We start from the raw sequence: 25,717 nt of genomic DNA, 5'->3' as shown, positions 1-25,717 counted from the left end.
AAAGTGACTGTCCAACGGACAATATCTATTAGGACTCAATAAAGTGATCGTCTAACGGACAATATCTATTTGGGTTCAATAAAGTGACTGTCCAATGGACAATATCTATTTGGTTTCAATAAAGTGATTGCCTAACAGACAATATCTATTAGGTTTCAACAAAGTGATCGCCTAACGGACAATATCTATTAGGTTTCAATAAAGTGATTGTCCAACGGACAATATCTATTTGGGTTCAATAAAGTGACTCTCCAACGGACAATATCTATTAGGGCTCAAAAAAGTGATCGTCTAACGGACAACATATAATAGGACTCAATAAAGTGATTGTCCAACGGACAATATCTATTAGGACTCAATAAAGTGATCGTCTAACGGACAATATCTATTAGGGCTCAAAAAAGTGATTGCCTAACAGACAATATCTATTAGGTTTCAACAAAGTGATCGCCTAACGGACAATATCTATTAGGTTTCAATAAAGTGATTGTCCAACGGACAATATCTATTTGGGTTCAATAAAGTGACTCTCCAACGGACAATATCTATTAGGGCTCAAAAAAGTGATCGTCTAACGGACAACATATAATAGGACTCAATAAAGTGATTGTCCAACGGACAATATCTATTAGGACTCAATAAAGTGATTGCCTAACGGACAATATCTATTAGGACTCAATAAAGTGATTGTCTAATGGACAATATCTATTAGGTTTCAATAAAGTGATCGTCTAACGGACAATATCTATTAGGTTTCAATAAAGTGATCGCCTAACGGACAATATCTATTAGGTTTCAATAAAGTGATCGTCTAACGGACAATATCTATTAGGTTTCAATAAAGTGATTGCCTAACGGACAATATCTATTAGGACTCAATAAAGTGATTGCCTAACGGACAATATCTATTAGGGATCAATAAAGTGATCGTCTAACGGACAATATCTATTAGGTTTCAACAAAGTGATTGTCTAACGGACAATATCTATTAGGTTTCAATAAAGTGATTGCCTAACGGACAATATCTTTTAGGGCTCAATAAAGTGATCGTCTAACGGACAATATCTATTAGGTTTCAACAAAGTGATTGTCTAACGGACAATATCTATTAGGTTTCAATAAAGTGATTGTCTAACGGACAATATCTATTAGGTTTCAATAAAGTGATTGTCTAACGGACAATATCTATTAGGACTCAATAAAGTGACTCTCCAACGGACAATATCTATTAGGGCTCAATAAAGTGATCGTCTAACGGACAATATCTATTAGGGCTCAATAAAGTGATCGTCTAACGGACAATATCTATTAGGGCTCAAAAAAGTGATCGTCTAACGGACAATATCTATAAGGTTTCAATAAAGTGATTGCCTAACGGACAATATCTATTAGGGCTCAATAAAGTGATCGTCTAACGGACAATATCTATTAGGGCTCAATAAAGTAATCGTCTAACGGACAATATCTATTAGGTTTCAATAAAGTGATTGCCTAACGGACAATATCTATTAGGACTCAATTAAGTGATTGTCTAACGGACAATATCTATTAGGGCTCAATAAAGTGATTGTCTAACGGACAATATCTATTAGGTTTCAATAAAGTGATCGTTTAACTGACAATATCTATTAGGGTTCAATTAAGTGATTGTCTAACGAACAATATCTATTAGGTTTCAATAAAGTGATCGCCTAACGGACAATATCTATTAGGTTTCAATAAAGTGATCGTTTAACTGACAATATCTATTAGGTTTCAATAAAGTGATCGTCTAACTGACAATATCTATTAGGTTTCAATAAAGTGATTGCCTAACGGACAATATCTATTAGGTTTCAATAAAGTGATTGCCTAACGGACAATATCTATTAGGGCTCAATAAAGTGATCGTCTAACGGACAATATCTATTAGGGTTCAATTAAGTGATTGTTTAAACGACAATACATGTATATATTGGGGCTCAACAAAGGGATTGTCTAACGGACAATATATATCAGGGTGCAATAAAATGATTGTCTAACGGGAAAATATATATTAATGATATGATTTACCAACGTCATTTTTGATTAGAAACATTTTCAAAAGGAACGATTTTGCAAGAAGTTCTTCCGAATGATATACAGGTGTTTATTTACGATATTTTAATGAAGTAACAAGTAAAACCTAAATCGCTGTAAACTTACGGACAGGGACAGTGTTGTTGGGTAGCGATATTCCACAGTTCCTTACATATGTTGAGGTAAGCAAAAGACATTACCCCGACGGGAATAATAAGGATTATAAGCAGCATGAAGATTTCATAAAGGATGGACACGCCGGCGGAGTGGAAGTTTTTCTTACACCATGTCGCTTTTCTGTATATCCCTTGAACCTCGATGTGTTCCTGAAACATAAAATTATGTTCCTAACGGGTGTTTGGAAACGACACGTCTTCATCACATATAAACGAACATTCAGAAAGAAGGAGAGCCAATTCAAGGGAAAAGCTAAGGTCAGCAATGCCTAGTAAGTCATTGAATTTCGTTTATGGATAGTTATTGAACATGTCGTTTTAAAGCAGAATATCTACTGTTCCGCTGGGGATGTTTGTTAGTAAATGACATTTATTTCCGTGTGCATCATACTCATTAAAGATAAATTTCGGTTTGAATGAAGATAACAAGTTGTGAAAAGGGCTAATTCACTTCAGTTTCAGCAGCATCAATATTTATGACTTCAGGGTCATCATCAAAATCACATTTGGGTTTTCACCATTTGCTGGGCCGTGCAGATTGAAATGTAACTTAACAACCGTAAATACCTCTGGGGCATGTCAATTCCAGTAATACAATATCTAATAGCTATGGACAAATCTAGAGTGAAAACGCAACGTGCCACTCAGTGTTATCGGCCCGGAATATGTGACAAATGTTGGGTGTGTGCTGTCAGCTGTCGCAATCACGTATCGCCTCCCACAGCCAATACCCACACCAGACCTCTAAAAGGAATCCACAGAGTTATTTGATTGGAAACATGGAAGCAAATAATGAAATTTTGGCGTTCCATTTAGAGACGATATCCGAAGACCGATACAATAATTTAATCTATCGGCAATATTTCATACCACGTCAACTTGGGATATGTACAAATGTTTCAAGATACTTTTTGTGGAAAAGTTTAAATTGAGTTTGGAAACAGGAACATATAAAGACTGATATAACACACAATTAGTACCTCGTACAATATCTGACTTAGTCCCGTCTAATAGTGACCTCATTAGGACAGTAGTCATCATGTCGAACGCTTCCATCACATAAATAATATGGGCTGCCATAATAACTACAATTACCTGACCTCGACATGTCTTCTATCAGTCAGATTCATATGTTTATTAAAAAGAAACTTTACAACACTGTGAGATATTTACATCGAAAACAAGAACCGACGCATGAGTCATCCTAAAATTTTGAAGAAAGCTTATGAAAGATTCATTCTTTCAACACTACATCGATATATCTAAGATGAATTTAAATGAGGCAAACGTTTTGTTTCCTGTAATGGTGAGTAAATAGATGTTTCAAAGAAGTGATATACTACGTGATAACAACGTAACGCACACAATGTCTTGGGGCTGAAGTTTGATATCTGAATTAAGATAGCAAATTATGTTTATTTCTCACGGTCTAGAACAAGAAATAGTACAACGAATACTCGGGATGATGAATTTAGACGAAGACTCAAAATTACAGTTCATTTAGCTGATTGTTTAAACAGTGAAGCTCTAAATACATACAGGACTTCCTATCACTAGTAGCTAAGTAATCTTAGTTATGTAACACATTACAAGGCTATTCATGATTGATTCTCTAGAGCATGTAAATATGTGCAATATGCTAATTTGATTTTAGACAATGAGAGATAAAACATATTCAAGTACCAGAAAAATATTTATCCTATTTTTTTTAATCATTTTTCACTATCATTCAAAGTGCTCTTCCGGTTGGTGAAGTGAATATAAGAAGGAGAGTTGTAGTTTTTTAATGAAGACCAAAACTTCATTAGCCTCCTAATACATTTTCACGACCAGAACGTAAACAATTGTTTTAAGGCCACTGAACTTCAAGTTAGAAAATGATGCTATGTCACATTTTTACAGAACAATGCTACATACCTTCTAGTGTCATTCAAAACTAGAATTCGTGAGTTTACCTCGTACAATTTAAATACTGACGGGCTGTCATGAAAGGATTTATTAAGTTGGTTTTCACCGAAATAATCTGACAGATGGTTGTCATCGAAGAAGTATGGCAGATTTTCGACATTGAAAATATTTAGTTATGTGTTGTCTACGAAGGGAAGTAGTTTCAGCGTAGGGAATTGGTTGGAAAGGATTTCATTAGGAGGCTCTGGTGAAATTGTCGGTCATAGTAGGTAGGTATTTGATGGAATATGTTCTTTGGAAAGAGTCTTGATGGGTTGCGTTCCTGGACAGAATATGACCTGTTGGTTATCTTAAAGAGTCTTGGTGGGTTGTAGTCCTGGACAGAATATAACCTGTTGGTTCTCTTAAAGAGTCTTGATGGGTTGTAGTCCTGGACAGAATATGACCTGTTGGTTATCTTAAAGAGTCTTGGTGGGTTGTAGTCCTGGACAGAATATAACCTGTTGGTTCTCTTAAATAGTCTTGATGGGTTGTAGTCCTGGACAGAATATGACCTGTTGGTTCTCTTAAAGAGTCTTGGTGGGTTGTAGTCCTGGACAGAATATGACCTGTTGGTTCTCTTAAATAGTCTTGATGGGTTGTAGTTTTGGACAGAATATGACCTGTTAGTTATCTTAAAGAGTCTTGGTGGGTTGTAGTCCTGGACAGAATATAACCTGTTGGTTCTCTTAAAGGGTCTTGGTGGGTTGTAGTTTTGGACAGAATATGACCTGTTGGTTCTCTTAAATAGTCTTGGTGGGTTGTAGTCCTGGACAGAATATGACCTGTTGGTTCTCTTAAACAGTCTTGGTGGGTTGTAGTCCTGGACAGAATATGACCTGTTGGTTCTCTTAAAGAGCCTTGATGGGTTGTAGTCCTGGACAGAATATGACCTGTTGGTTCTCTTAAATAGTCTTGATATATCGTAATCATTGTAAAGAATCACCTGTAAACTGTTACCCTGTATTCTTGGTTATATCTTATAAAGAATAAGAGGTAAAATAGGAATCGTCTGATGTAAAGGATCGTTATTCGACAGAAGCGTTGGATTTGTGGGGTATGTTGTCTGTGCCAGACTGGCCTAAATAGACCCTACACGACGTTATTGTTACAGTTAATTACTTGTCTTCCCAGCATCATTAACTTTAATTACAATGTAATAATACTAGCATCACCTTGATGAAATGAGTTCGGAATCTATGGAAGCTATGCCGTGACACATCCAATATTCTTTTAAAACTAGGTTAAGTATATTTTTCTTTCTTTTTTTACTCTTCTAGATCACTGTCTTGGTCTTATTCTCCTCGTACTTTTTCAGTTGTCTCCCTTTAAATTTCCTTTCTATATATATTGCCCTAGTGTTACAGAATTTGAGTTTAGATTATGGTTTTGTTCTCATATTATTATTTTCCTGTTCCAGAAGACTATTTTGTAAATCTTGGCGTTCAACTAATCAAGGATTAATTTTACAATGATCTTTTTACTTGTGAAGTTGAAATGTATCGTTCAATATTACATCTACGTCATTGCATTCATTTTGCCATGCAGGATTCTTTAATTACTAATTTGTTAATTTTTTAATCAATAAATGAACCTATATCATCTTTCAACATATAACTTTATACGGACTTTCTACAGCAAAATGGTATCCGTATTCAAATTAATATTTTCAGAAAAAAAAATCAAATTGACAAATTCCAACCAAAAGACTACAGGCAGAATTCCTTGCGTTTACTTGTTACAATTGATTTTTACTGTCGTCATATGGAATTCTTTTCAAATTCGATAATGTAAATTCAATACCAGGCAGCCTGAGGGATGGTTGCTGTTGCATCCTTCCGCCCCTTATTGGACTGCTGTATAAGAGTGCTGCAAGGAAAGCGTCCTTACAGCATGACAGCTGACATGACATTTCCGTTCAGTCACCGAAAAGTAAACAGTCTATGTTATTCGCACGCTTGATAAAAGGAACAGAAGATTTTGAAAACTCACAAAAACAATTTTCAATAGCTGTTTGTGTTAAAAATAACCATTTTCTCAAATATATCTCAACCGAAACTGATGAATTTCATTTCAAAGCATTACTTCATCCCTATGACTTATGATCGTGAGGGATATCTACCTACCCGGCCAATGATGATTGGTGACGCAAGCACGAACGCCGCTACCCACAAAATGCATATAAGCCGCTTTGCCCTCCCGACTGTACAGACGTACTTGGCTCGAACAGGATGGATGATGGCATAGTACCTACAAAAGAAATGCAGAGTGTTGCCAGGAAAGTAACGACAAAACATCTCTATCTTTAATAATAATGTTGAGGTAACTCCAACACATATACATTTTTAAATCAAGCGACCATCGATGCGACACTGTTCGTCTATCAAACCAGTACATCGGTAGTTACGCTGTCCTAACTATGCGCTAAATCAACCATGATAATAAATTGTATCCCCAACCTTTGATGTTTACATGTCGCAGTTGGTTCGATATTCAAGGGCCTGTCGAATGGTTTGTGCTCCTCAACACTAACCGGTTAGGGGAAAGGTTCAATCAAGTGTTATTTTTTGGTCTTAAACACACCGGAAACGTACAAGGGTTAATCCTAGGTGCTAAATTAGCAGTTGTTTGGTGGTTATTAACTTTTTCTCCACAAGTACATGAAATAATTGAAACGAAAGAGGCTAGAGAAGAGGTAAGAGAATAAAAAAGTGAAGGAGAGAGAGAGAGAGAGAGAGAGAGAGAGAGAGAGAGAGAGAGAGAGAGAGAGAGAGAGAGAGAGAGAGAGAGAGAGAGAGAGAGAAAGAGGGGGGGAAGCTGAGAAAGGGTTTGAAGATTGAATGAACGATTTCTCAATTTTAAACATTAGTAATCATGAATCAGCACGAGCAAATATATGTTCTGTTTCTTTGTTTGCGTTAAAGAGAGTATTTTCTATATCACATGATGTGATATGTAGATATCAAAGGGGGAACCGTGCTAACAAAGTCCATCAACAACTTGTAGACAGATTTCTTGTTCTCCTGTGTGAAATGTTGTAATTATGTTTCTATTACTAAAAAAATATCCCAAATTGAGCACTTAGGGAAAGTCAATGTATTTGGTGTGGCTATAAATGCGGCCAGTGTCGGTGGTTGTCTTATATCGATAGGAAGTTGGCTCTATAATTCAATACCAGAAGGGAAGATGGATAGGTTTGATGGATAGGTCAGACGATTCCAACCCGCTATTAGACAGGTTATAGCTTACAGCTTTTTTTGTAACTGGCACTGTGAGTTATCGAGGAGGATCAGTTACGTGTGTAGATGATAAGGACCTGTATATTTTATTAATAAATGGAATGTAATTTGGGGTGTGGTAAATGTTCCCCCATGTAAGTGTAAGTATCGACAGTAAGACCAGTGACAATATGTCAAGCATATATTTGTATGTTTTCTCCAAGAATTTATCCGCGAAATGCAAGGAAGGAAGAAACAATGTTTCTGTATTTCTAAGTACACTACAACCACCTTTGAGATACAAAGATACAAGTAAATATGTCGTCCCCATCTCATTCCCCTCGTAACTTCATACCAATGTCGACTTACACGAGTCAGACGTACTGTTCTACTGTTAATAACATCCATCACATAGAACATCTACACACATTTTAGTTCCAGAGATCAAATGTCGATAACATCGTTCTTAAAACTAATGAAATATAATTCTTCCCTCGCCTCTTCCATCTTTTGTTTCAATAAATTATGACAAGATGATATACATTTCCTTTTATTTTTATATGCTAGAAAATATATTGCCTTCTGGAATGTTCTAGTAAGTTCATTATTTATTCAAATTTGATCAAATTTATAGATAGAAATGCTATGGCCATCATGGATTCTGAAAAGATACCGTAAAATTTATAGGTCATCCAGATTTTTCTGGTTGCATCTAACTGGAATTTCGTTTCATGTTGTAATCTATTGATTAAGTTAAAACATGTTTTAGATATGTATGTGTTTCATCTACCGAGAACCTACATCACACAGATTAATGTAGATAAGATAAAATAACACGGAAAAGTAATCTCAATTGTATTAAACTCATTTCTCCGTTCATAAAAATATTCATCCAAGGTGCTACCGATGAATCGGTAATTACGACAGGATTAACAATAAGAAGTCTGTAAGATAGGACAGAATACAAATAGCTAAAAAGGGTATATTTTTACTTAGTTGTGGATTTATATTGTTTAATGTCCTATCTAATGCTCCGGTCATATCAGGAAGGCATCCTTATGTATACAAGGTGAACGCACGTGTTTCTTGTGTTTCTAAGAGGGTACGGTATATTCGTGTCAACATTTGTAATAGTGCTGAACATTGTAGTGCTACCACACTGAAGTGTACTGCCGAAGGTACCAAGCAAGACACCTCATCCAGTTAACTTATACCGCTGAAGAATAACTCTTATCACAATGCTGAAAGTCAATCAGGGAATAGTGACTACCACTTAGAGACTGTTAGAAGACAACCCTTCCTCAAAGAGGCGGACATTCAAATAAGATAAAGAATAAAGCAGTTGTCAACAGAAACATTAAAAAAAAAGTTGTTCAGAAAAAAAAAAGGTTAGATCCCTTTCACCGAACCTTACGATCATACACAGAAGACAGCAGGGTATTTTTTTTTATTTCTTTTATGTCTTCGTGAAAGGAAATGTGTTTATAAGACAGAAGACTTATTGCTATCGAATGTTCATGATGTATAACAATGTTACACGTGAAATAAATTGATCACTGATATTTGCCTCAATCCAATTTCTTAAATCAATTTCTTTCATGAATGTATTTTTGCATTTGGCAAATCAAATATATTGAAAGAAATTATGCAATGAAATTTGTCCTGACATCGATTGCCATGGAAACATTTTTTTCTAGTTTAATTTTGTAAGTTGTGGCTTTGCAGTTTTATTTCAGATTTAACTTTAGGTGTAAATCGTAATTCAAATTAAAAGATTACGATGAACTTGTAATTCCTGATGAAATTAAATCAACTCCTACCGGTATAGATTTTCTATTGAAGTTGACGTTTTTGTTATTCCAATTTAACCGTCATATATAGTAAGTGATTTCAATGCCCGGCACGAAATAAGACGGACCATGATATTATGTTGTAGTGTAATGCAGGTGGTATATTGTGTAGAAAACCTAATACTCAATCTTAATTCCATCCTTCCTTGACAGCCATCTCCAGTCCGAACAAAGAAGTCGCAAATTTATCCAACGCACTAACAGGATAATCACAGTGCCAAGGTCAGACCCCGAATTACCGGAAGAGTATATGAGCGCAAAATTAAATAAAGGATTCTGGGGCCAAAGCAGCAGTCTTTATCGATGAAACAGTCAGCGCTTAGGTTATTTAACCGACAATCAATTCAACTAATTTTGGCCAAAACACGAAAGGTGTTATTTGGGAAAGAAAAAAACGATGGTAAGGTCACTGACCCTTCCTTAGTTAGTAAAGTTTATTACGGTATCAATTTTGATGAGGATAGGTAAAATTACATTAAAACCGAACAAGTTTTGGTTGTTGAGTTTGAAGAAATAAGTCCGGATAACGCCAACGTGGATTGCGGTAGCCGTAGTAAAGACACCAATTATCTTATATCAAGTGATTATTGGAGCAAGGTCGGATTTGTAGTTGTTATTCCTGAATCAGTAGTAAGTGTAAAGTTACGGCCTCATATTGTCATCGTAATCAACATTAACACAACACAGTGTAGGTAATTGGTCTTATGAACCAATCAAATCAAACATGAGGATGAAGAGCGTATCAACTCCATCACCAGCCTAATTGAGATTGGTAATGTAAATGAAGATACGAGTGTCACCGATGGTTACATTCGACAGTTGATAGACATATGCCCGACATTAATCAGTGTGGAGTTTCCACGAGTAATTCTGGTTTAATTCCTCGCGGAACTTTAGGGTTTGACATAATAGGAAGCAGAATTAGTGAAAATCAGACTTAATATATATATTGAACGTTCGCTGTAAAACTTATCTCAAATGTACTCGTCAGCACAATGTTTGTGATACACGAGGAGCTATGGGAAATCTCCATCAGGTCCAGCACGTCAAACACCTTGTTATTTAAGTACTAGGAGACATTCTAACTGCAGACAATTCTTCGGCATATTTCAATACCAAAAACCCCAGAGTGCAGCTATTTGGTTTTAATCTAATCTCGCCGATATGGGCACTTACTTCCACTGGGAACTACGTGCATCTGCAATGCCATACAGCCAGGTTACCTTATCACTTAATATGAATTCGAAATTGTTGATAAGGTTTGATTGATTTTTCAATATCATGAAATATTCAACAGTCATCATAATGGTAAATGATGACTGAAAATTGAACTGACATGAGCAGACACTTTGTAATCAATTAGTATAATCATGCATGTGGCGTATCTACTGGGAGGTCTTTTCTTAGATACTGATATATTGTTTACAGCAAAATGTGTCTACCATTCAGCCAAATACATTTCTGGTTGGGGTGTGAACTTTGATTTCCCTTCTGATTCATTAGTTTCCCATTTCATGGTTTTGTGGTATTGTTGTATAAAGTAAAGAAGTGGAAGAAGAGATCAATTAAGACTTGAATTATTCTCGATACTCTTTGAAGTCGTCACAAAAGTCATTACATAACTACAGAAACGTAATTATACACACATACATATCTATAAACCACTTCACCAGAACAAGAACGCTAACCGAATAATTGCAATAAAATCGTGTTTTCGCTTTAATTTAAAGTGAGACTTTTGATTAAGTTTACAAAACAAATAAGTAGGAAATTCAAGTTGTATCACCAAGAAAGACATACTCCAACAATTTTCAAACTCGTAACTGACCGGACGCCTCCATCCTATCCGAGTTCGATTGGGCTTCCTAAGTCCGAGACGCTTAACATATTGGGGTGTTTCACGCAAGGCCCAATGCAGTAACATGTATTTTCCTTTTATCATCTTGAAGACAAGAAGGCACCGTTTTTTAACGTCATCCGTTCCCTGTAGTCTATTTGAAGACAATAGTTAATACTATTCAGTACATTTTATCACAGGACCGAAGATAATTGCTTTGTGACGAAATTTCCTGGGAGATCACTTAGAGGGACATTCCCCGTATTTCCTAATGATTTCATCTTTGTTAGTTTCCCTTTGTTTTCTGTTATCTATTTCGCTGAAATGTCTTATCATTAATCAGATTGAAGCTTTCATGTCCCATAAACCTTTCAACAAGAAAAGACGTCAGATTATAAAGGGGAAATACAATATTAATTGGAACAATGGACAGAATTTCCCATACTCACCTATGATAAAGTATAAAATTTTTCTTGAGTTTCACTGCAAATTTTATTTCTGTTATAAAGAAATAAACAAATTACTGCTTATACACTGAATTCATCGATCCGATAGCACACATGCATCTTCTAAGTCTAACCCTGTAACACCTACCCTACATCAGATTGCCTAACTGTTTCATATCTAAACGACACCTGGTGACGTGTCTGAATACATTAAGAATATACAAACAACATATTCATAATCCAAACTCAAATTCAAAAAATTTAGTGGAAAGTATGAACAAAGTAAAAAATTTCTGAAAAAGTAAAAGGATAATAAGACCAGGTGTTCCGGAAGAGTAAGTGTCCTCTGCATAATCAGGACTGTAAATCTTCGTCAACACAATAAAGTAATATCACGCTCTGAAATGAGAACAAGGCATCAAACACGCCCAGTTTTATATGGCACAACGAAATTGAACGTTTCTCAATGAGGTCACCATGACGACTGTAAAACTTCTCAGAAATTGTATCAACTTGTATTTTTTAAAACCCTTTGTTACGAATCTGTCCCTCAGTTGAAGACTTCTTGCATTAAAATCGTGATAATGGGAACAGGTCCTTGAATGTTGAACCAACCGACATGTAAACACCATAGGTTGGGAATGCTGGTATATTTGCTATCCAAAAATGGAAAATTCACATTAAGGGAAATTGAAATCACCACGCTTGGAGGAAACCTGTCCATGTTGGTTTCTTTGTAGGTAAAGATCGAGATAAGTAGTCTAGATTTCTCATTTTGGAGGGTATATACGATGGACGTGGTCAGTGAATGTCTTGTTAATGAAATACATGACGTCATCAATATATCTGAAATTGAAATTAAATGACTTTGCAAGGTCTTTGAGATCCGTACTGATAAGCACTTCGATAAATTCAGCCTCATGTAAAAACAAAAACGAGTCCGTCAATAGAGGGGCACAGTTTGGTATCACAGATGTATGCTTGGCCCAATAGTGACAGATCTTTTAGAGTAAGTGTAATTACATGGGTATATCTGGTTTGAAACTATGGTGAGGTGTTAACTTGATATCGTTAATGTTAATAGTATATATCCATTCTCTTATTTGAAACTGAACTTTCATAAATTGGCGAGTTGTTGAAAGAGACCTTGAGTCGCATTCCAAAAAATCGAATCAATTTCTCCTGACGAGCCAATCACAATATCCCCTAACCTAAGAAAACGACACCTATGCATTATTACATCATGGGACTCTTTCCAAAACCCTTGTGGCTATCCTACAAATGAAAGACTAGTCTATTTAAAAAAACATGAGATACCATGTATCTCCCAAAAGAGGTTAAACTCACACGCAAAACCTACTGCGTATTAACATTTTATTCCACCTAGGAAACCGACTGTAATTCCTCCTAAGCTGTATCTCCAAAGAAGTCTCAATTTTTAATATACAGCAATCCAATAAGTCATCTGGAAAAGAGATCTTTCAATAGATTTATAAATGATCCAACGGTCAACTTACAATATGAACCGTGAAAGTAGGTTCAGTCATCATTCTTAATTCAGTGGAACGTGGTCAGATTATAAAGAAATCGGGGTTTACAGAAGAAATGAAAATATAAAGAATTGCTGGACGTATTTCAGACAAAATGTCACAGCTGTTCAATTAGACGAATCACAATGTCATTTCCTTCTATAGAACGCTTGTGCGTTAATAGCAAGAGACCGAGATTGTCACAAAATGTCTCTACGTTGGGTTTAATGCTCCAATCTATAAAGACGTCTGGGAAAGGCGGTTGTCAAATCGTCTGTAGCTGGTAATTTTATGTTTTTGTACCGATATTATATATATAATTGTGCGATAACAAATCAATTTTCTTTGTATATTTCCACATCTCGGGGAGGGTCTATATATGAATTATACTGGCCAGGTTGTTCAAGCATTCGACCCATAATATAAGAATTACACACCAGCGGTCTTACAAATAATACACATTATCATAATAAACATATATCAGCACCTAAAACTTCTAAATATTTCCTTTAAGTTTTTAAAAGGGGCTGACAAAACGAAATAATTTAAAGACGAACTTGTATATTCCGAGAGGTGATACTGATTTATTGTTGCTGGTACGTTTGAATTTAACAAATCATTGAAGCAAAAAAGAAAAACAGTATTTTCAACAGAGACATGAAACGTACATATATTTTCGTTCCATTTTGATTTTCTGTGTATCTTTTTTCATTGAAAATAAAGATTAGAACCCATCGAAGCTGTTACTAAAGAAGCACGTGCGGTGTTAATCTTCTAATACGAGCGCTTGTAGTTTCAATTTCCTAAGGATAAACACGTGTATTCCTGAAGATTCACAAGTGCAATGTTAGGCTTCTAAGGATAAACACGTGTACAAGAGTGTAAGTCTTCTGAGGATGAGCAGATGTATTGTTAGTTTACTACCTCGTGCAGTGGTAGTTTACTAACTCGTGTAGTGGTAGTTTACTAACTCGTGTAGTGGTAGTTCACTAACTCGTGTAGTGGTAGTTCACTAACTCGTGTAGTGGTAGTTCACTAACTCGTGTAGTGGTAGTTTACTAACTCGTGTAGTGGTAGTTTACTAACTCGTGTAGTGGTAGTTCATTAACTCGTGTAGTGGTAGTTCACTTACTCGTGTAGTGGTTACTCGTGTAGTGGTAGTTTTACTAACTCGTGCAGTGGTAGTTTATTAACTCGTGTAGTGTTAGTTTACTAACTCGTGCAGTGGTAGTTCACTAACTCGTGTAGTGGTAGTTCACTTTCTCGTGCAGTGGTAGTTCACTAACTCGTGTAGTGTTAGTTCACTTACCGAACTCGTGTAGTGTTAGTTCACTAACTCGTATAGTGTTAGTTCACTTACCGAACTCGTGTAGTGTTAGTTCACTAACTCGTGTAGTGTTAGTTCACTTACCGAACTCGTGTAGTGTTAGTTCACTAACTCGTGTAGTGTTAGTTCACTTACCGAACTCGTGTAGTGTTAGTTCACTTACCGAACTCGTGTAGTGTTAGTTCACTAACTCGTGTAGTGGTAGTTAAGTTATATGTTATATCATGATAAGCTCAAAAAGCTATGATGACGAGCACGTGGAATGTCAGTATCTATTTACTGGCACGTGTAGTTTCATATTCATTGTAATGAGCATGAAGAGTGTTATGGTGTTGTGATTAGTACGTGTAGTATCATGATGAGCACCAGCATTGTCAGTATCACAGCAGTTCAAGTTGGATTACGCAATTGAGGTTTTTTTTTTTTTTTTTTGGTACGTGTTGTTCTTCTTTAATTACGGAGATTACGTGACTACTACTTATTTGCCGATTACTTTTATTAACGAATTCTCTTGGTTTTGTCGCCGTGACAAACAAGGTTCTTTGTTATAAACACATAACGAAGTGTTAATTAAATTAGTGAATGTCTATGTACACAGTCTGCGGGATCACGGAAACGCCTTTGTGCCGGGAATGCAACGTCGATACCGATTAATTATAACACACTTTCTATGGCATAGAAATACAAGTTATGTGTCACTTTCTAATGCTTACAAGTAGGTTTAATGCTATTCACCAATACAATATCAACTATTCAAGAAAGACAAAACTTTTGCCTGTAGGGAGTTGAGAATGTTATAAGAGATAACATGAATGAAAAGAAAACTCCCTATGAATGGAGAGATTTTTACGGAATGTAACAAAAGACGATCTGTTAAAGTAATGACGCAATCTTTACCGTTCAACTTCCATCATCTATCCTTACCAGGAAATTGAACAGCAGGAATTAGGGGTTAATTTTAAGAACCTGCAATAATAATGAATTTAAACTAATAGTCTTGCATCAAATTTGTATATCTAGATATTTCAGTGCTGCATATTCAATCATTAGTATTTATACATAAATAAAGGTCAATCCTTATGTTGTTAAAATAAAAAAAAAATCACGTGTGATTTGGAATTTCCTTCTCTAAACCCATGGCAGCAATCGAAAAAGCAGAGGAGATAGCGGGAACTTATATCTCTTAACTAAAGACAGTAAGTGTGGGCACGGAGCCGAGAGAGGATATTTAACCCATGGCTGTAACCTAGGTAACGGAGCCGATAGATGAGACTTAATCCATGACAGTTAGCAAGTTAAAGGAGCCGATAGATGAGACTTAACTAATTACAGTTAGCGGGGTAACGGAGTCGATAGATGAGACTTAACCAATGGCAGTTAGCGAGGTAACGGAGTCGATAGATGAGACTTAACCAATGGAAGTTAGCAAGGTACCGGAGCCGATAGATGAGACTTAACCAATGGCAGTTAGCGAGGTAACGTAGCTGATAGATGAGACTTAACCAATGACAGTAACCTAGGTAACGGAGCAGATAGCATGGACTTACTTCTTCAATCTCATGACAATAACCTAGGTAACGGAGCAGATAGCATGGATTTACTTCTTTAATTTCATGACAGGAGCCTAGGTAACGGAGCAGATAGAGGAGATTCATATCTTTTAACTCATTTTAAATCATGGCATTGAGTGTGGTGACGGGGCAGATAGAGGAGAATTACCTCTCTTAAATCATGGCATTAAGCGTCGTGACGAAGCATACTTAGAGGGAATAGGAACGCAACCTCAGTTTTACATCTCTGTAAAATAATATTCACGAGCAATATACCTAAATGTGAAATGCAACAGATAATTATGAATATTGTACCATCCATCTTCAAATTTTTTGAGGTTTAAATAAAATGAGGACTTCATTTGGCCGCCATGAATTGGGATACCCTAATATACACATAGTTGAAACAACGGCACTGGTCAGACTGAACCCGATATTGTGTGTGCCCTTCCCTCACAGCTATAGCTCTAATTCTGCGTAGCAAGGAGTTCATAGGGACATTGACTGTCTGTAGGGAAATTTTATTCCATTCTCGTTGACTGGCAAATTGGCGGAGGTTATTTGGAATCTGCTCGATTCTGAACTCGGACTAAATTCATCCCACAAGTGTTTCATTAGGGTCATGTCGGTATATAAGAGAGGCCGGTCAATAGGGACAAAAAAATCCTACAGACTTTTGCAACGTGTGGTCAAGTTGAAAAGTCAAATAGTGCCTTATGACGAAAGGCACAGCATACTGTCTCGGGATCTCATCTTGATAACATGGGACTTCAACGTCCTATAGGAAAACGTCTGGCACACGTGCCGTCGATCACGCTGACGGCGCGATCGATGTTGAGGTGTCGGGAGAAAACTAACATACTGGCGGCATGGGCATAAATTTATCTCTCACACTGTTTTGGGGTAGAATCGTTGGTTTCTATTATCAATGGTATTTCGTGCTGTTTCTGCTGCCGTTAATCTCCTGTCACGCGAGTGAGCAAGTCTAACGAACCGATTTTGACGTCGCGGCGTTAGACGTGGACGTCCAGATGACGGTCTGTCATCAGTTCTTCACACGGCGTGGAGAACTAAACGACTCATTGTCTATTCGTTAACTTCGAAGTGAGTAGCAACCTGCTGTTAAGTGCATTCTCCCATGGGCATTACGAGAGCGCGTCCTCTTCCAACTTGGAAAACCCGTGGCTTAATTGGTAAAAACAATTATTGATTGCAAATGTATCGGCGATCATGCTTCTTGTTGATATTCAGAAACTGACACTAGTTTCGATAGAAAAGAATGCATGCATTTGTACAGTCACTGTATATTTGTGATTTAGAACTTAAGCTTTTGCCACAGATAACGGATTTTTAACATTTAATGGGGGATTAGGTAAGGTACCCTTACTTTCTTAATGGCTACGAAAATTCAATACAAAATATGTTTTCAATAAAAAGAAGTTTCTTTATCCTTTCAGTATTTATAACTCATTACTCTAATCTCATGGCATTAAGCGTGTTGACGAAGATGTACGAATGACTTACCTTCTTAAACTTATAGGAGTAAGCGTGTTGACCATGGTAACGGAGCAGGCAGAGGAGACTTACCACTCTAAACTCATGGTAGTAACCATAGTGACAGAGGAGACAAAGGAGACTTACCTATCTAAACTCATAGCGGAAAGCGTGGTGACGGAGCAGATAAAAGAGACTTATCTCTCTAAACTCATGGTAGTTACCATGGTGACGAAGCAGACATAGGAGACTTACCTTTCTAAACTCACGGCGGTAAGCGTGGTGACGGAGCATGCAGAGAAAACTTATTTTCTAAACTCATGGCGGTAAGCCTGGTGACGGAGCAGGCAGAGGAGACTTACCTCTCTAAACTCATGGCGGTAAGCGTGGTGACGGAGCAGATGGCGGAGACTTATCTCTCTAAATTCATGATAGTTACCATGGTGACGAAGCAGACAGAGGAGACTTACCTCTCTAAACTCATGGCGGTAAGCGTGGTGACGGAGCAGATGGCGGAGACATTCTGGACGTAGTGTACTGCCTTACACATCACTTCACCAAGACGCCACGTAAAAGTGAAGAATGCCGCAAACTGTGAACAGGAAAAATATATTGTGTATAAGCTACAATAAATAAAAATATGTTTAGTACATACATATCGATAGTACTAATTGCTCTGCGCATGTCTTAAATACATAATTTTAATAATAATGTTTAACTACATGTTTATTTTTATACATATACGTACAGTTTTTTTAAGTTAGTCAACTCAGGTGTAACACTGTATATTGATAAATGATGTAACCTACATCATTTTAACAGAAGGTGACTTTGTTCGTAAATAAAAACTTAAAGAGGAACTGTTTTGCACCATACCCCAAATACCGTCCTCGGATAACTATTGAAGCTCTTTTCTTTATGTTGCTAAGTATTGATGAGATCATCCACTCCCCGTTTTTATCCGTTATTATCTTCTTTTACTATGACTAAATGAATGCAGGTATTCGGGATTAACGAAATTGTTTTTCTTTATCCCACTTGATATCGCATACATGTTTTTGCACCCTGGGAAATCAGGGGACAGAATATGCGAGTAATTGATGTATAAGTTGCGTTTCAGATCAGTTATCCTTGTTACATCGGCGAAGCAACACGTCGGTTTTGAAACAGTTAAAACATGTACCAGAAATGAGCAGACTCCCTAAACAGCATTTTATACACGAGATGGAATAAAAATTCAAATTAAAACCTCTAAGATTCTCATAGTAAATTACTAAACCGGGAATAATCAGTGGATTGGATGGGAATGGTAAAATATATCTCAAGACGCTATTCCTTTTGTAGCTACTTAAATATTAGGGAAAACGATGTACGAACACCATGTCATCGACAGCTATAAAACATCTGGAATGTCAACATCGACAGTGTGATCAATAAACAATTAGTTTTTATTTTCAAATGTCGTCGAGAGGAATGGTTCAGATTGGCGTAAAAGTACTAGAGGCATATAAACTGAAAGCTACATATGACTTCACTGACCTAGTTTTTTGCTTTAATTTTCAATACATTAGTTTATTTCTTAATGGTAAACATTTTTTAGATATTATACGCTAATTGGTCACCATCAAACAAAACGTCAAATGGGTTCAATATAAAAAGATATCACGATATTTGATATGCTATATATTGTTAGACTATGAGGATGGTTTACACACCAAATTTTAGAAAGTGTTAACACATCGTAGGATGGAAACAACAAGAAAATAACCGACAAGTGAATAAAATCGTAATTGAAAGTTTGATGAAATGAAAGTGAAAAAAAAAAACACGAAACAAATTTAAAAGAATAAGACCACTGTTCCGGAAGGCTGATCATACCTGCTTCATGGACGACAATCACTATTTAGATTTTGTCCCATAAAGTATGTGATCTTACGCACTCTCACTGAAAACAAGGTTAACCACATTTTGGCTATTTATCAACTATTTTGTATTGGTCTGAAGTTGATAAACGTCAGAACTCCGGCCCCATATAAAGTGAGCGAAATACACGACCCACACCTGGGTCGGCATTCAAACGATAATTGCGGAAAGAAATCGTCACATGTTCTCAATCTACAATATTTTGAAACAGGACAAATTCCCAAATGAAAAGATAACGACTGTACAACAGAACTAAAAAATAGTTTGTTTGAGAAAATACAGAATTCGACATTTTTTGCAAGCTTTGATTTTCTACTCCAATTATCAGATCAGTTAATTAACAAACGTAAGTGTTTTTGTCTACTATACAAATAAATTCTATGATTGACAGATTAGCTTGTAATAAAACAACAGTAAACGCAATTATACATATGGTAAACTTGTGATGTAACACTGTAAACAATAAAAAAAAAACCCATCGCCAGCCTGGAGATGATTAAGAAAGTACGTTCTGATACAGGGGGTGGAGTTAGTAAACTCATCACCCAGGCATGCGTTGCTTTGTTCGTCCCATATGTTCGGATGTTAAACCTGTTAACTAAATAAGAAAGTTACACCATGCCACTTGAAAATTGAATTTAATTCGAATCCCACAACGTACTGTTAATGTAAATTCTCCATTCTACTGAAACTTTACGACTTAACCTCGTAGAACACCTAACATAAAGTAGAAGCAGATTTGCTTCCGCTGTTCTCAACAGCTTGATATACAGATTGATTGTTGTAATGCGTTTTACATTGTTTTTACAGATGTTATACAATAAAGAATGGAAGAAGGGCCACAAAAGTATTATAAAGTAGATGGGCAGTAAAACAGAGTTCGGAAATGGGTAACCGAGAGATCAAATCACTCCTGATTTGGAACGAAAAATTTTTAACTGACCCGATTTTATGCTTTCAGAGGACATAACATATATTTCATTACGAGTTTACAATATACATAGGTGCTTGACATCATTTTAGAATTATCATGATGATTTCGAAATTATTTAAATATTTGATAAGTACGCGCCGTCAGGCTAGATTTTGACCTTTTTCAATCGCTTTAGATTTTCCACATTTGCCTCCTAGGTTTGAAGAATCCTAGAAGGACAAAATGGTTGCTTTATGCAGTTCTAATTATTATTTGAATCTACTATATCAAATTCTTAATTTGTATCAAAAGTCACTATTCACTTGTATGTCTTTTATAAAATCGATTTAAAGTTTTGAACTTTCTGAATGTTTTCACATGTGAATATCTTATAGATAAAAAGTTTTTTGAATGATTTTTATATTCAAAAATGACAGTTTGCTGGTGTAAGTTATCATGTCAAAGAATTACGAACGCTTTTATGATATTTGAAATATATATGGCCAGTTGAACAGCATTTTACTATTATCTTAAGTGAATTGAAATTATCAAGTCAATTCATTTTGATGATCCCGAATGCCGGAAGCGACTATTAATTAATTTATGTATAATATATCAAATTGTTCATCAATATTAATAATCTTTTTCAATTATCTTTGCCTATCATTTAATGATGATTGTTGTTGTTGGATACGAAAAATGGCCGGGGGCTATTCTAAAAATTTAATTGTTCTTTCGATATGTGTGGTCTTCATTGGGCGTAAACTCCAGCAACAGTTCCCTGTATTTGCTATGTCTCATCCCTAAGAAGATTTCCAGCCTGTAAATACACGTTATAAGTATTACATTGAAAACACTATAAACAGGAATATAGAAAAACGACACAACAGTAGATATATTGGTTATATCAGTTTGGAACATGATTCATTATCGCATTAAAAAAATTTAAGAGAACAACCCAAATGTCAAATAAGACTTGACGAGCCTATTCTTCTCTCTGATTTTTCTGTAAAATTGTGAGGAAATGGAAAGCACGCAACAAACGAGGAGTGATGCTCTTTGAATAGGGACCTCTACATAGGCATTCCCATGTAGAGGTCTAAATCTCGTCCAAATGGATTTTGCGATTTTGATATGTATTATGAACGAATTGCATATTACATTTTTGTCAGAAAATAAATTAATTCGCATCATACAGGTATTTCATCCTTCTAGGACTCATCGGTGACACTAAGGTCCTAAATTATTGTTGAAACCTAAGAGGTACTTGGAAATCAAAATTGCTGAAAATAAGATTTCTATTGACGGGCGAGCATAATGAGTGTACGATTATGAAGAGGAAAGGTATTTACATCATCAGTGTTTTCATACCAATAAATTGTAGATTTCCTGTTCTTCAATTACGTTTAATTGTAACATAAGATACTGTCTTTGCCTTGACAACTGTACCATAAGAAGTGCAATACATCAGAATTTAGATAGAGTAACTGGATATTTGTTGCGACCATTATATGGAAATGCTATCTTTACCACTTATGTCATTACCAAGTTTATGCTAGTGAACTGTCACAGAGTAGCTTCAGTTGGACCAAGGGAATAAAATGGTTCAGTTAAGATAATGAGCCCAAGATTTATTTTTGTGTCTCGTAATAGGGGATTGAAGCAGTAATCATGTGTAAAGAAAGTTCTATCGAATTCGTATCACACATACTGCACAAAAACCATAAAACAAATACGATAATTTATCCTAACCTTAATCCAACCTCAAGTTCAATGTATATGAACAAATTATGAACAAAATAGATATTTACAGGGAGATTCGTAAAAAAAAAAGTACAAAGAAAATAAGACCAGGTGTTCCGGAAAAACAAGCGTCTTCAACTCTTGGCTGATCGAAGTAAAAATGTCATGTTCCAAAATGAGAACAGGGTTTACAACAACGGAACCAATAAGAAATATAGTCAGTATTTAACACGTCTAGCTTCATATCGCACAAAGAAATATCACATTTCCTAGTGAAATCATTATAACGACCATACGACTTTTCATACTTTTCATCAACCAGCATCTCTCGAAACCTTGTGGTGTGAATGTGTCTGTCAACTGATAAAAGACAATTTCACTGAACTATGAATCATTACTATGAAATGCTACTTATCAACAGTTCTTAGTTATGTAATTGGTTTGAAGGGAATTGTATTGCGAAAGGTATGAAAATCTTACGAAAGACTAGACAAGATATTTCTATAATGAGACCCTCATCGACTATAAATCAGTCTGGATTATTAAAGAACAATCCGGGCTTGTTATCTTCCCGAAGGAAACTATTCCCACTCATTTGATTTATTTAGATCATTTTTCGAGGGCGGAAACAACAATGTCTCCAGACTAATTCATCATCTTAAGTTACGAAAGGAACATAATATAATGAAGTCTGACGATTTCAATGTGGGTGGATTAACTAGACCAAATTGGTTGTACAGAAGCAAATAACCAATATCGATCATTCTGAATGAGTGGTAAATGGCTAACAAGTATTTAGTTGAGGCAGAAACAGATCTGGCAGAAAAAATGTGTTGTGTATATAAACATAAAAATAATACATAGGTTAAAAACATATTTTCACCCATCTGCATCAATAGCATGTAAGCAATGTTAGTATTAATGATGCAAGATAAAAATATAAGAATGATTATTGATTGTGTAAAATATGAAAACGGAATCAAACGTGATCAAATTATCAAGAAATTGATTAAACGTTTTTGTATTTTTTTTTAATTTCTAGATCCAAATGTTGATTGTTTAGCATACATCAGCTGATTCAATATTTTTTATAGAGTTTGTTCCTGTTAGTTCCATCGTTGTTTACCTTGTTCTCCTTTGCGAACGTGACATTGCTTACTTGGATTGATCAAGGTTTACGTGGCGGGTAACGTCTAAGAAGCAGAATACGCTTATTCTTCTGGAACACCTGGTGTTCTTCATCTTGTACTTTTTTTTACGATTATCCTTGTAAATCTTTCTTTTGTTCATATTTCACCCTAGTCTTAAGGAATTTAAGTTTGAATTCTTATTCTGTTGCCATGTTGGTATTTTCTAGATGTTTCCCAGGTATCATGACATCCGTAATAGGTTGTTGGTTGTTGTTGAAAGATAACCTTACAATATGGAATTTCGAAAGATAAGTTTTATGGTCGCTTTAATGATCTTTCTGTTCATTTCATTCAAACATATTTCATTGATTAAAAAAAACACAATTAAAGGGATATGGCACAAGTTCTGACAACTTACTATGCCCTCTCCTGACAACACAAAAAGGTTCAACAAATATGTAATCTACTAAATAACATGAAAAAATAATAAGACTGAGGATGGAGGTGACAGAAGGGGATAGGGAGGATGTGGTTGTGTGGGGGTTCTGGTTGCAATAGCTGTCCACTAGATAGCTTCATACATCTTACTTGATTTTATAAATGATTGTGAATAATTATTTTTCTGATACGATATGAATTTTGATTTGCTTGTCGATATAACTGATGATTTCGATATCATTAACCTGTCTTTCATTTTAAGATCATGACATTATTTTGATATTCCCTTTCCCACCACTCCAGTGATAATTGTAATTATTGCATAATTTGCTCCCTTCTTTTTTTAATTTGAATTTTGATTTCAATTATGACAACACATTTGTTTACATGTATGTATCATATAGTTGTTTATATGGATTATTTAAACGTGATTCAAAGCAGACACATTCTTAAATCTAATCGGAAAAGAAAATTAGTGCATGCGTGCCGAAACCTAAAAGAGATGAGGTTAAAAAATCAAACAATAATTTGATATTCAAAACTGTTTTGATGCCTAAAGGTGGAGGCAAGTTTTAAGAGTGTACATTATGATAATTACATATGCCAATATTACAAAATAAAAGCTGTTAGGAAAGAAGAACGCGTATGAGCACAGACCTGGAAATAAGACCACTTTTGATTTATGCTTTGGCGTGACATGGGTGTCCTCATCTGAAATAAAGGCTGGTATACAGTGGGTGACAAATGGCCTTTCCATATTTTCCTTTGCACTGAACCTCTGCATGTCACAGAAATACTGAGCGAACATAACTAAGAAAAGGTCTAAAGTATCATCTGGGTATTGTCGGTTCACAAGGAGTCGATCAAGGAGGAAAATGTCTAGACGAAACATTTCATTTTTCTCAGTCACAGGCAGAGGTGTCAGACGGTTTTCCTGTAGTTGATTTAAGCTGTTTACTGGTTTTATACTGAAGGAACTTGTCAGAAAACATGGCGATTTGATAGATACATGAATATATATCGGAGCTTACAGCAGCTGGATAGGAAACACATCCGCCTGCGCCATCCTGCCCTTTCTACTAGGACATCAATGTACGTGATATTGAAGTTGATATAAACACTTACATAAGCTTTACGCGACACTAATGGACAGATTTCTAAAAGAAGCATTCTAGGACTGTCTACAAGATCCGCTTTAAACCGTACACACTTCTAAATCTGTTTGGCATGTCAGGCACATCGTCAGCGCCTTCGTTCTTAGTGTTCTAGTTGGTGTTGTCAGCTGCCCGGTTTATCTGATGGTATAGCAATGCCATTCGGAATTTTATAACATCAACATTGTATATCCATAGAATGCTAATAAATACCAGTTTCAGGATTGCACCTTCGTTTTCTCCCACTACTAATCTCGGTATATTGGAAACCAAACTGGCGCGCGCTTCTAACTTTGGCCTGACCAATACTCGGGTACTCTCATTACATCCAACATTTCTATCACGAACATGCAAATTGGTTTATGATTTATACAAAAAATGAACTAATTTTGACAGATATTATTGGTAATGTTTTTAATCAATCTAACTTTCATAAGGCGAGCCATAGGAACAATGTTTTGCGTTCCCGTAGTTACTCCACTTAACAACTGGCATAGCTTTAGCACAGTCATTACAATGTAAAGTGAAACTATATATAAATATATTTATATTGAACAATTTTTTGCATTTACGGTCATATGAACGTAATGAAATACAGACATATTTAAAATGTGGCGCTATATATTTGTGATATATCATTGCGTTCATGCCATCGTAAATGCAATGAAAGTACTGTTCATTCTCTATTTGATCTACCGTTCCTAAACGTAGGCTCCCATGAGTAGTAATACTTATCCTGATATTACAGTTCTTAATTCAAACGATGTTTTTACGTTAATGAGATTTTATCGTTTCTGCAGCAAGGAATTCATTTTATCAAAGAAACGGTTATCAATGAGGGAGGTGCCTCTGTTCTTTGACTTCCTGCTGTAATGAGAGAAATTTGTGTAACGTACGATTACTTATAATGATGCAATCAGTACCAGGTTCTGTAATGTTTCGATTTATGTTCTTTTAATTTTCATGTGAATGGGCTAGTGTATA

The 25,717-nt window shown here is 35.8% G+C and overlaps 1 protein-coding gene across 1 annotated transcript in view; it reads right to left on the bottom strand.

The window, feature by feature from the left end:
* LOC132560299 (QRFP-like peptide receptor) overlaps positions 1–25,717 on the bottom strand; it is a 45,366-nt gene that overhangs the window by 9,116 nt on the left and 10,533 nt on the right. Inside the window, exons 2-4 of the mRNA XM_060224970.1 lie at positions 17,903–18,024; positions 6,308–6,431; positions 2,185–2,384 (exon numbers count right to left, since the gene is read on the bottom strand). Coding sequence (XP_060080953.1) covers positions 2,185–2,384; positions 6,308–6,431; positions 17,903–18,024 — 446 coding nt within the window. The remainder of the gene's footprint in view (positions 1–2,184; positions 2,385–6,307; positions 6,432–17,902; positions 18,025–25,717) is intronic.

The sequence above is a fragment of the Ylistrum balloti genome, unplaced genomic scaffold (assembly GCF_031769215.1).
Source record: "Ylistrum balloti isolate Yb309-2 unplaced genomic scaffold, AGI_CSIRO_Ybal_v1 Utg369668, whole genome shotgun sequence".
NCBI lineage: Eukaryota > Metazoa > Mollusca > Bivalvia > Pectinida > Pectinidae > Ylistrum > Ylistrum balloti.
This window is presented reverse-complemented; position numbering and strand designations above follow the sequence as displayed.